Source organism: Peromyscus maniculatus, chromosome 22 (genome assembly GCF_049852395.1).
Source record: "Peromyscus maniculatus bairdii isolate BWxNUB_F1_BW_parent chromosome 22, HU_Pman_BW_mat_3.1, whole genome shotgun sequence".
Taxonomy (NCBI): domain Eukaryota; kingdom Metazoa; phylum Chordata; class Mammalia; order Rodentia; family Cricetidae; genus Peromyscus; species Peromyscus maniculatus.
In genome coordinates, this window is record NC_134873.1 from 48,512,735 (window position 1) to 48,525,665 (window position 12,931).

The 12,931-nt window shown below is 41.2% G+C and overlaps 1 protein-coding gene and 1 pseudogene across 5 annotated transcripts in view; one reads left to right on the plus strand and one right to left on the minus strand.

The window, feature by feature from the left end:
• Atl2 (atlastin GTPase 2) overlaps positions 1-12,931 on the minus strand; it is a 48,315-nt gene that overhangs the window by 9,898 nt on the left and 25,486 nt on the right. For all 5 annotated transcript variants that reach the window (XM_006988345.4, XM_006988344.4, XM_076558924.1 and 2 more), the window contains 5 exons: positions 6,874-7,008; positions 6,525-6,629; positions 3,244-3,294; positions 2,899-2,955; positions 1,552-1,644 (listed from right to left, as the gene is read on the minus strand). In XM_006988345.4, the coding sequence (XP_006988407.1) occupies positions 1,552-1,644; positions 2,899-2,955; positions 3,244-3,294; positions 6,525-6,629; positions 6,874-7,008 (441 nt within the window). The remainder of the gene's footprint in view (positions 1-1,551; positions 1,645-2,898; positions 2,956-3,243; positions 3,295-6,524; positions 6,630-6,873; positions 7,009-12,931) is intronic.
• LOC102926335 (coiled-coil-helix-coiled-coil-helix domain-containing protein 2 pseudogene) lies at positions 11,599-12,072 on the plus strand (annotated as a pseudogene).

Here is a 12,931-nt window from a genome sequence, read left to right on the forward strand (position 1 = left end):
AGACCTTGTCTTTGAATTATATACTTCGGAGTCTAGTTAGTATGACTAATACATTATATGTTGCTTTCTTCTAAATAACCAGAAAAAATAAACCTGATAAATTACCTCCCAGGTCTGAAAATGCCTTCCAAATAATCTAAGAGTAAGAAATTAATCTCTATTTATTTATTTGCTTACTTGTTTATTTGTTTATTTCTATTTATTTATTTGTTTGTTTGTTTGTTTATTTTGGTTTTTCGAGACAGGGTTTTTCTGTGTAGCTCTGGAGCCTGTCCTGGAACTCACTCTGTAACCCAGGCTGGCCTCGAACCCACAGAGATCCGCCTGCCTCTGCATCCCGAGTGCTGGGATTAAAGGCGTGCACCACCATCACCCAGCTAATCTAATTTTAGAAATAAGAAAATCATACTGTGCCAAGTGTTTGAATGCAGTTGAGAAATGAAATGTACCATGCCACAGACAAAATCTTCTGATAATAAAAGATCATAATAATAAAATAATTATCATTTATTATACATAATAAAATAATTACCATTTACATAATACTTTTATTTTATTATAATAAGCACTTCTGGATGTGGAGATGTGTCTTCTGGAGTCTAGAAATACCCAAGTAGTCTCACAGGAAAGTGCCTTTAAGGATAAAGGAGCATGACCTTGTTCATGAGGTTCTTTTCCAGGAATACTTTTGTGAAACATACTGCACAGGAATCAGGATATCTGAACTCTTTTAAAGGCCTAGTGCAGAGGAATCAGAGTATCTCAACTCTTTTAAAGGTCTAGTGAACAGGAATCAGGGTATCTCAACTCTTTTAAAGGACTAGTGCACAGGAATCAGGTTATCTCAACTCTTTTAAAGGTCTAGTGCACAAGAATTAGGGTATCTCAACTCTTTTAAAGGCCTGGATGGTTTACCAGAAAAAGAGGCTGCCATGCAAGCCTGATGACCTCAGCAGGTCATCAAGAATCCATGTCAAGGTAGAAAGAGAGAAACAAATACACAAAGTCGTTTTCTGAGCTGGGCAGTGGTGGCACACACTTTAATCCCAGCACTCGGGAGGCAGAGGCAGGTGGATCTCTGTGAGTTCGAGGCCAGCCTGGACTACGGAGTGAGATCCAGGAAAGGCGCTAAAGCTACAGAGAAACCCTGTCTCAAAAAACCAAAAAAATAAAAAATAAAATAAATAAATCCTTTAACAAACAAAGTTGTTTTCTGACCTCCACACATATGCTATGACATGTACACATCCAGGTATCATCATCATCATCATCATCATCATCATCATCATCATCATAATCATCATAATCATCATCAGTCTCTTTCAAAAACATCCGTCTTTGAATGTTTACTGGTAGGTAGTTCACCCGAGAGAGGAATAATCATTCCTTAGAGTATCTTCTTTGGCAACTGTTCACCACTTACACAGCACTGTTTGACTACAACAATTCATTTACCACCATGACAGTTACTGGTAATGTCAGGCAGTCCAGGAAGCCCGCTCCTTTGCCTGGCCTGAAGCATACGCTTTCTCTCCAGGAAATGGGGCTTACCTGCAATCTTTTTTCAAGGAATTGTTTTCCACCTTCCAAACCATACGAGTGTTCATAAGGATAACTCCAATCCCGAATCAGAAACATTAACGTCTACACACAGAAGAAAATACAAATCACTTCTTACAAAACTAAGTTTACTGAAAACTTCCTTCCACAAATAACCTTTATAGTAAGTAACTCAGTAGGCAGAACACATGGCTGCCATTCTTGAGGTCCTGGGTCCGATCCCCAGCACCAAAAATGTAAAAATAAAAAAGGTGACCGTAACCAGATGGTTAGTACACTCTTCATGGTTATAATCAATGGCCCACCTAAAGCAACGTCCCAACCCTTGCACCAACTAATCATCTCCACTTGAGACCCTCACTCCACATAAGGAGTCGTATGAACAGTAGGTATATCAGAGAATTTAGATCATAATTCTAAATCAGTCTGTATAACTAGAACAACTACTTCGAGATGCCTAAGTCTACACTGGTTATAGCTTTGCTATTAAAGAGACCACTTCACAAATGTTTTATCCATACAAAGTTCCATTTCTTCACACTAACAATTTGACCCAGATAATTACTTGTACAATGCTGCCCTTTGCATAACAGTAAAGTATTTCTGGCCTCTATATTACAAGCCAGTAGCATTAACCCCCTCCCCTCAAAGCTGTGACAGTCAAAGTATTCCCAGACACTGGCAAATGTCTCCTACATGGATAAATGATTCTAGATTAGAAAAACTGATATAATCTAAATATATTTGGATATTTCACCAATATGTACAAAAGGAATAGTTTCATAAAAATGATTGCCTAAAACAGAAGTGCCAGATAAAAATGAGGCAAAATACATGTAAACCCACTAATATCATGATCACACGAGAAGAATTCCACACACCTGTAGGCAAACACAGTAATCCTTCTCTCCCGCTCACTACAGTCAACAGTATGGATATCAGCTTGCAAGCTAGCTGCTTCAAAAAACACACCACCCAAACTTTTCCATACGACACGAAGACTAGCAGGGAGACGGACTTCAACTTGGACTACATCACAAAATAGGAACCTCTAACACTTTCTAATAGTTATCGAGTGTAAAACAAATCTGACACACTGTCTTAAGTTGTGGAGTTAAATGACATCCAGTTAGGAGGTGTATCCTCCCCCAAGTAAAGCACTGCAAACTAATCCAGTCGTTCCTCCTTTCCCGTCCTGTTGGGCTTCAACTACTACCAAGCTGATGACGATATGCCAAAATAGTTTGTTTAAACTCTGGTGCAAAATGAGTTTGTAATGTCCTTGGGGCTTAAAGCTTCTCACCAGTACATTTTAAAAATGCTAGAACACCTCCTTACCTGAAATGGCTTCTGGTAGATCTCTTCCATTGCAAGTCTTCCATACTCTGTAAATAACTATCAAACCAAGTTATTTAAAATCATGCTGCCAGAGAGCCTGAAAGAAGTCATTTCTAACATTGTTTATATCAGACTAGTAGATGTGAGTCAGCATCTTTATTCTTATCTGAAAGTCAGGCATTTTACTGGCCAATGAATCAAGTATATCAGAAATGCCCTCTAGTCAAGCAATCAACCGTTTCTTTAAAGCCATACAAAATTCAAAAATATTGCAGACTTCTAAACATGAATTTACAGTAAAAAAAATTAGTTTTAATACTTTGGCATATATTCTCTAAGACATACTTGTAAGTGTTGAAGATCATCTTCTTGAATATTCTGGGATAAATTATATACCTGTTAAAACAAAATGTATTCTGTTTTTATCAATGTTTTAATGAGTGTAAAATCCCTTATAGTTAGGAAGGTTTTTTTAGAGCTCAGCACAAATTAATCACTTAGCCACCATTGAAAGCAGTGGTCTATCGAAAGTCTTTCTTATTAAGAAAGAGCAATAAATTCATGAGTGTTTACACACTCATGGGGGGAGGTAAAGACTGTTTCACTCATTGTCTAAGTTGGTAAATGTGAGGGGCAAAAGTTTTAGAAAAATGTGTTTCTTCTTGGTACAGAATAAATATTCATTCAGTAGGGTCTGGTTTTGGTTGTTTGGCTGTTTTGGGTTTTGAAAAAGGATTCCCTACTTAGCCCAGACTGACGTCAAACTTTTCTACTTCTCCTGTGCCTGCCTCCCGTGTGCTAAGATTCCCGCATGCAGTAATTATTGGCATGCATTCTCACACATGGCAGGGTCTCTTCTTACTTGAATTGATGAGCCTAAGCAACATGAACTTTTCACCAGGCCACAGAAACCAGTAAAAGCAGCAGTAGGTGGCACTATTGCCCTTTTTAGAATGTTTTGGAGGCTTTCCAAGACAGAGCAGAACAGGTAGTGGCTGCTCTCCGTTCTCAGAGGATACACTGGAGAGGGAGCGTTAGGTCCAGTCCTCTCGTGACAGACAGACGCTAGAAAGAACCAGGGCTGATCCTGCAGCGACACCCGCAGACACAAGCTCTGAGGCAGAACTCAGCATCAGTAAATGCGGTCGCTCCAGGGAGAACAATTTGTTCTAACAACCAATAGGTGATAATCTAGGTAAACTTGAGAGGTCAAGAGTGAACACCAAATGGGGATGCTTAGTCACTGGTTAATCCCAGCAAGGTATCTAAAATACAAAGAGCTAACAACATAACCAATTTATTCTTATCCATGTGGGCCTAAACTTTTAGAACACTGTAAGGCATAGACTGTAAGAACAAAGAGAGATTGGCACCAGCTATCTATCTTAAATCATTGGGTCTTAGTATACTGCCTTGTACTCAATAAGTCCTAAGAATCTGTTGAAAAAGTAAACATGATCAACTGTCATCCATCTACCAGCCCAAAAGAAAAAAATATTTTCACCTCTTGCTATGTAGCCCAGGATGGCCCCTAACTAGCTCTTGTTACATAGTTCATGAGCTCCTAACCCAAGTGCCGAGGTTACAGAAGTGAACCACCATGGGCTGGAAGCCACAAGTTACTGAAGGAAGAAAACCACCTTCCAAGGGACTATAGTTCAGTGGGAGAGTGTTTGCTGGCACACACGACACCACAGATTCAATCTCCATTACTATCCCCCACCTCACAAAAGAAGTGTGTGTGTGCTATCTAAACCAAATAATAGTATTGTATTATATGCATCCTCTCATTTAGATCTCATCTCTTATAATACACAACAACTGCATTGGAGATAGGATAAGTAAAATTCTCATTCTATATAGTCAAGAAAATGAGTGGTGTAAGTTGTCCAAAACCAAATCTCCTACCATCAAAAAGTTCTAGAAAGCAAGGAATAGCAACAGACAAAGTTTAGGACAGAGAGCTCCTTCATTATAATGTAAAAAAGGCAAGCCCTAGCTAGCATCATCTAACTGAGGAGCTAAGATGTGGAATACAACTAGAAAAAGATGGCTTCTGCTGCCTCTCAGGATCTACTGTCGAGAAAAAAGAACAAAAATGCAGGATTTCTGAGGGTCGTCACGAGTATGGCTGAGTGAGTGGGACAGATCCTTGGCTCTAACAGGAACTAGGCTGAAAAGAGCCCCTCTTTGCAAAGAACCCAGTCTTCTCCCCACTCAGGTGCTGTAAGTTGTGAAAGACAGGGGTGGGGACTAAACAGACTGCTGATGTTTCAGACATTACCAGAAATCACCAAGTTCTAAGACATGTGACAGTGTTGGCTATGAACGACCACAGGAAGGACAACTTATCGTATTCAGACACCTTTCTGATATACTATCCCCAGCAGGATTTGAGAGACCATACTTCAATCATTCATTTTTGAGCCAGAGAGTTACCAACCACAAATGATTCCAAAAAAGAAAAGGAACACAATCTGAAACATGTCAACTTAACACTAAATCATACAGAGGTCATCTAGCTGAACAGGGGACTTGGGAGAAGAACAAGCACAGTTGAGTGTAGTGATACACAGGGGACGTACCCCCTCTAAACCAAAGCAGTGCTGTCAATTTCTAACTATCATCTGAACTTCTAAATTCAGTATTAATTCTTGCTGGGCAGTGGTATGCACACCTTTAATCCCAGCACTCAGGAGGCAGAGGCAGGAATGTCTCTGGTTTAAGGACAGCCTGATCTACAAAGTGAGTTCCAGGATAGCCAGGGCTACAGAGAGAAACCCTGCCTTGAAAAAACCTAAATAAATATTAATTCTTACATTTTTATTTCCTTTAGTTCAAATAATCAAGAACTGTCAAAGATGCCAAATAGAAAACTAGATTGCTATTTAATTATGTGGTGTTTTGTTTTGGTTAAGGAGTCATACAATTGATTTTAATTACAGTTATTACCCAGTAACTTTTCTACTAAAAATTTATTTTTATTTTATGTGTACGAGTGTTTGCCTGAATATATGTACGTGCACCATATGCACGCCAGGCGTCCATGGAGGCCAAGAGAGAACTTTTCCATCAAAAAGAGAACTGCACAAGCTCAGACCAGACAGAAGCCCAGCAGAGGGGAGGAAGGCAGCAAGGTCCACCTCTGGCTGAAGGGCTCCTGACATGGCAGCTCCCGGAAGAGGAGTCAGTGCTCCTTAAGGGTGTGGCCTCTGACAGGTTAGCCAAGCGGCAGAGCGTGGACACACACCCAATGTATCAGCAGCACAAACGGGACGGAATGGTTTGTTGACTTTTTTAAATGAAGACACGGTTGGTAGGGAGGTGGGGATGGTCTGGGAAGAGCTGGGAGAAGGGAGTGAATATGATCACTGAATTCTCCAAGAGCTAATAAAAACCTGGTTCTATGATGATAAAAAATAAGGCAAAGGTGACTCACTTCACCCTTATATCTGTGTGAAGTGTTTAATTTTACACCATGAGCCAGAAAAGCACACACAGAAATGTAAGTAACTAGTAAGTACAACTCGCTCTAACTTCTAATCCCTTTTTCTTCCATCAAAAGCATTTTGCAGAGGTTACGCAAAGGAAGGATTAGATGAACTGATGACGGCACACGTTCTCACCTGGACAGAGCTAGTCATCGTGCTCAGAGCAAACACTGTCGCACAGTCTTTAATGGTTGACTGGCTATCAAAGGCACCCTGGGTATCCATTAGCAGCACAGCCACCTAGGAATGTGTAAGTTGAAAATACTTAGTAAAATGGTCACCAAAAATGCCACAAAAATCATACATTAAGTGATAAAGTTCAAAAAAGTAATTAAATCAAGAAAAGCATTTATATATTATACATTTTAACACCCTAGTCATTAAAGCACCTGACATTAATAGTTTTGCTGTTTTCAATTTTAATACCAGAAAATTGCTCATGAAGACATACAGGAGGAAAGAGAAAGTGTAAACAGAATTTTACTTTCGTTCCATTAGGTCTGTCGATCACAAAGACTTCATTCCAGACTTGTATGCCTGTGGTTTCTCTTTCACAGCCGCCTCGCCACGTGAAGCCGGTCAGTGGCTCATTGTTTCCACCAATCCAACTCTGAGAGTCCTGTTAAAATCAAGGATAATGTAAAATAAACACACCCAAATTAGGAACTGTCACTTTTAAATCACCCATTCCACATTCTACAGAGGGGGAGCCTACGTTCAAAGAGATAAACCCCCCGTCTGGCATCATGCACAGTCCAGAGTCCTGTGTGGAGCGCTAGTCTCCTCCAATCAGCCTTGTCAAGCCGTCTGCTTCCGCTCTTGACTTCTAGGTGAGTGGGAGTACACACACCCACTCTTACCCTTTGGGGAAGCTCTTCTGTTTAAAGATCATAAAACCAGCTATTTTAATATCTTGTTGTACAGAACAGCAAAACCAGGTTCCAGACAGCAGGACTGTCAAAACAGTAGCCCTCTCCTAGAATAGCATATACACAACACTTCACACTGCTGGGACTGTCCTTTAAAAATAGCCAAGACTTGTTTGGAACCTGACTCTAGCAATCTGGTTTAGGGGGAAAATCCTTTTTATGAAACAGACAGACATCTGGACCCAAATAAACTGTCCTCCCTATGAGATGTGCTACATGGGCATAAACAACTTTCTTTTATTTAAATATTTTTCTCATACACTATATTCTGATCATGGTTTCTCTTCCCCAGTCTCCTCCCAGATCCTCTCCACCTCCCACCTGTCCAAGTCCATAACTCCAACTCCAGAACTTCTTTCTCTCTTCAGAAAACAAACAGACACCAGGTGGTGGTGGCGCACACCTTTAATCCCAGCACTTGCGAGGCAGAGCCAGGCGGATCTCTGTGAGTTCGAGGCCAGCCTGGTCTACAGAGTGAGATCCAGGACAGGCACCAAAACTACACAAAGAAACCCTGTCTTGAAAAAGCCAAAAAGAAAACAAGCAGGCAAATACAAACTTTAAAAAAAAATTAAAAAAAAAAAAAAAGAAAAGAAAAAGAAAACTACAGGAAAACACCAGAAATGACATTTTGTGTGCAAGAAAAACTGAGTCTTTATCTATTAGACGCCTAAATATTAGTGATAAAAGGATGTGTCTTCCCGGCAAATGCTTCACAATAGTCCAGGAAACATAGATACATACAGACACACACACACACACACACACACACACACACACACACACACACACACACACAGGCAAAGGAAATTGGTAAAACAAGACCACCAAATGTCTACAGGTACACTGGGGTTTATAATATTATTCTCTTTATGTTGAGGTATGCTTGAGAATTTTTCTGTAATAAAATCTCTGGGGGTTGAAAATTTAGCTTAATGGTAGAACATCTGCCTAATAAGGCTAAGGCCCTAGGTTTGATCGTCATCACTGGTGTGGGGGAAGGGTGTGGGTATGTGGGTGTGGGTGTATATAGGTAGGTGATGGGGGTGTGTGGGTAATATCTTTTAACTCAAGTCGCAGGGCTACAATGACTATAATTGTATAGTATGGAGCCAGAGTATAGTCCAATGAGAGAGCACTTGCCTATATACATAAGGCCTTGCCTAGGTTCAATGTCCACCACCCTAAATAAATATTATAAATACAAAGTTAGTATACCACAATGTAGTATGTTGAGAATGGTAAAGAGGTGATATAAAAGACTAACTCTGCCATATGTCAAGATGCTTACATTTTAAAGTCTACATATCCTTTATTTAAATAAAGCATCTCAAAGAAAATTTTCTTTGTGTCAGAAACCTTTTTTTTTCCCCGTGAGACAGACTTTCTCTGTGTAGCCTTGGCTGTCCTGGAACTAGTTCTGTACACTAGGCTGGCCTCGAACTCAGAGATTCTCCTGCTTCTGCCTCTCAAGTGCTGCAATTTAAGGTGTGCGCCACCACTACCCAGTTCTGAAGTATTTCTAATAAATTTGAATCTCTAATCCAAAACAGATTATAAAATTCAAATTAGGGGTGGAGATATATTTAAGACAAGATCAATGGGGGATGTAATTTATGAAAGTACATACAAGGTAGACAAATGAAACACAGCAACACCTAAACATCATATACTGAGAAAACACAGCCTTGAACCTGAATCAGTCCTCCTATTCCACAAAACTCCATTCCCAATAAGCTACCAATGCTATGCATTATAAATTCTCTTGCATTCATTTACTGTCCTCACTTTTCAACACTAACTTAGGTCCTCATTTCTGCTGGTTTCAAGAACACTATACCACACAACTCCATTCACGGCATTTCCTGGACTTGTGTTTCACAAAGCACCTTTCACGGGGGTTAGAAAATCAACGATACCCCTAGACAAGCATTGGTCTGGCCCCACTCTACAGTTCAGCTATTTCAGATTGGACCCTGTGTATCACTTTTTTCCACAAGAAATGTCTCTACCTTCTGAGAAGCTTCCTTGGCTCCCACACTACCTGTAAGGCCGTCTGGGGGTCTGCTGCCTAAGAACCCACCTTTCCCTTTTCCAATCTCTGCTCCCATACTCCACAGATCCCAACACAAACAATACCACACCTTCCTGTCTCTAACACAGCAAAACGATCAGATGACCCCTACATATATATTGTTTAGCTCATCTATACCTTCTCCTGCCTAGACTCAAAACATGTTTTGGCACTGCGGAGGAATGAAATGTCATATGTAAGAAACTATTGTTCATTCCCCTGAAATGTCAAAGTATCTGATATGGGACAGATTCTTTTTTCCAACATCTAACCTACAAGGATAAGTTCAGACTCTGATCTCAGAGAATCTGTTTTTATTCAATGTGATATCTACTTTCCCTGTCACCTAGAGGAGAATGTGAAGCTCATGAAAACTCAGGTTCTGCTTCATTCTGGCTGGCTTATAAGGAATCACTAACAACATTAAAAGAATAAAGACTTTTACTTATAAAACTCAATATGCTTTCTTTGGAATATAAGTATCAAGTATAAAAGGAATATGATTGTTTTATTCCTAGAAATACGGACAAAGACAGTTAAAAAACACATCTTAAAAGCTGACAAAAAGCCAGGCGGTGGTGGCGCACACCTTTAATCCCAGCACTCGGGAGGCAGAGGCAGGTGGATCTCTGTGAGTTCGAGGCCAGCCTGGTCTCCAAGGCGAGTTCCAGGAAAGGCGCAAAGCTATACAGAGAAACCCTGTCTCAGAAAAAAAAAAAAAAAAAAGCTGACAAAAATCATAGACTTACAACATGCTTGTAAACCCCTATCCATCTTCAAAGAAACTAAAGTGAATTGGTGTCTCACAGAAATTTAGCACTATGTGTAATCTCTTCTTAGTTCACTCTGGCAAATACTTTTAAAATGCTAAATTAATTATCTAGTAAAAAAGATAAAGAAAAGTAAATCAGGAATCCTAGATAACCAAATTCTCAAACACATAAAATCTATTATTTCTCTAACATACTGAACATGGAAGGCTTTCAAAAAAAGTTATAAATTCAGTCAACAAATATTTACTGACCTTCTACCAAACTCTGAACAGCGTTATAAATCTAGAGTTCTCCAAATGAACAAAAACATTCTTGCTTCGAAGACATTCTAGTGGGTTCTAGAAGCTGTCTTGTTTTTAACAGATCTTATTTCATCACAAAACTTATTAAAAGCAAACCTAGGAACTCAAAAGAACTAATCTGATCTCAAAACTAATCTCAAAACTCTTTTCATGATGGTGAGGCTGGAATCTAAGAGTTGTAACTCATCACACTCTGCAGTGAAAGAGACAAAGGAGGGGGAGGGAGGGAAGTAAGGGAGGGAGGGAGGAGATGCTCCCTCACTACAAGGCATTTCCCACAGAGATAATCACAAGCAAAAATCTTAATCTATATGAAGCCCATGTTAGCAGACAGAACATGTAGTGTACACACCACTTTATTCACCTACTGCAGTTTAGTATTTCCCAGTGACTATGTGAGAACAAAGTCCTGGAAGAAATTATAAACATTTCCAACAGTTTGAAACTATTTGTTACCCATGCACCCAACTGTCGCATGTCCAAGTCCTCTATTCTGGGGCTGGACAAATAGAAATTATGAATGACCCAGGTCACAAATTCAAGACACGAGACAATTCTGGTGACCTGATTACACTGTAAAGAGGAACTTATAAGTCAGTCTGTTTTTAAAGGCTCATCATGAAGAGCACCCATGACCATGAAGACATTCAACATTGTATGATTCCTACTTCTAAGAGGTGCACAGGGTAGTCAAAAGCAGAAAGAAGGCGGGGCTGCAGAGATGGCTCAGAGGTTAAGAGCACTGGCTGCTCTTCCAGAGGTCCTGAGTTCAAGTCCCAGCACCCACATGGTGGCTCACAACCATCTATAGTGGGATCTTCTGGCCTGCAGGCATACATGCAAGTAAAGCACTCATCTACATAAAATACACAAATAAATAAATCCTAAAATAGAAAAGAACGCTGGCTTCCAGAGCCTACAGGAGGGGGAAGCAGGTTAGTACTTTAAAGTTTCTAAGCTACAAACCAGAAAGAAGGTGGACACTACAAACAATGTGACTGAACTTCGGGCCACGTGAAAGTGGTTAACACAATACATTTTATTCTATGGCTATCGCTTTAAAAAAGAAAGTGTCCCGGTGGACATTTCGCAGTCAGTCGTTTTCTGACTCCGAGAGTGTAAGCACCTAGGATGCCGTGTGAAAGCCGAAGCCGCTCTTCCTGGGTGGCCCCTCAGATGAGGGCTGCTCCCAGACAAGCACCTGCAGCTCCTCCTCCAGCAGCAGCTGCCCCACCTGCAGCTGGCTCACCGGCTGCTGCACCTGCCCCCTGGCAGCCAGGCCTGACGGCCCAGATGGCCACCACTGCGGCTTGTGTGGCTGTAGGCTCAGCAGTGGGCCCACCCTGGGTCATGACATCACTGGGGGCTTCAGTGGAGCTGGCGATGCTGAGCCGGCAAGGCCTGACATCACTGACCAGGAGCCCCAGGCCACCCAGCTGGTGAACCAGCAGTCTCTCGGGCCTTGCTCTCTTGAGATCAGTTTCTGGAGTGTGCCCAGAACCAGAGTGACGTCAAGCTCTGTGAGGGCTTCAACGAGGTGTTGTGGCAGTGCAGAATCGCAAATGGTTTGATCTAACCCAGAAGTTGAAACTGAAGAGATTGAAATGGGCTCGAAATGGGCTCTACATAACCGACAGTGCAAGTGTGGACCCTGACTAGACCTCCTTTCTAATAGCTCCACTGCTTGAGAACAGCTACGAAAGAGTTCCAACTGTGCCGGGCGGTGGCGGCGCACGCCTTTAATCCCAGCACTCGGGAGGCAGAGGCAGGCGGATCTCTGTGAGTTCGAGGCCAGCCTGGTCTACAGAGTGAGTTCCAGGAAAGGCACAAAACTACACAGAGAAACCCTGTCTCGAAAAACAAAACAAAAACAAAAACAAAAAAATTGTGTAGATATTCACTGAGGCTTGTAGCGTTGAGACTGGGCAAGTGATGACCTCCTTGAACCAACTGTGTTGGTTTTTGTGAGTTAAGGAAAATAAAGTTGTTTTCTTCTGGGGAGAAAAAAAAGTGTCCCAAAAGCTGCTTGTGGTGATATTTTCTTTGTGCACCCCAATAAAGTTTATCTGAGGATCAGAGGACAAAGCCAGCCACTATAGTAAACATAGAGGTCAGGCGATGGCAGCACTCTCTGTGAGTTCAAAGCCACACTGGGAACAAAGCCAGGTGTGGTGGTACATACCTTTAATCCCAGCACTAACCATAAAGGTTTGGAGGTCTGTACAGACAGACAGGAAGTGATGTAGCTGGGCAGAGAGAGAGAGAGCAGAACAGAAGGCATATAGATGTGGGTATACAGGAAGTAGGTCTCTTTGGAAACTGAGGTGTTAGTGAGATGAAGTTGTCTGTGGCTTCTCCTACTTCCCTGATCTCTCGGTTTTTCACCCCAATATCTGGTTTCAGGTTCCCAGCAGGAGCAGAACTAGACTGACTTAAGAAGCCTAAGGCTGGGTGGGGTTGGGGA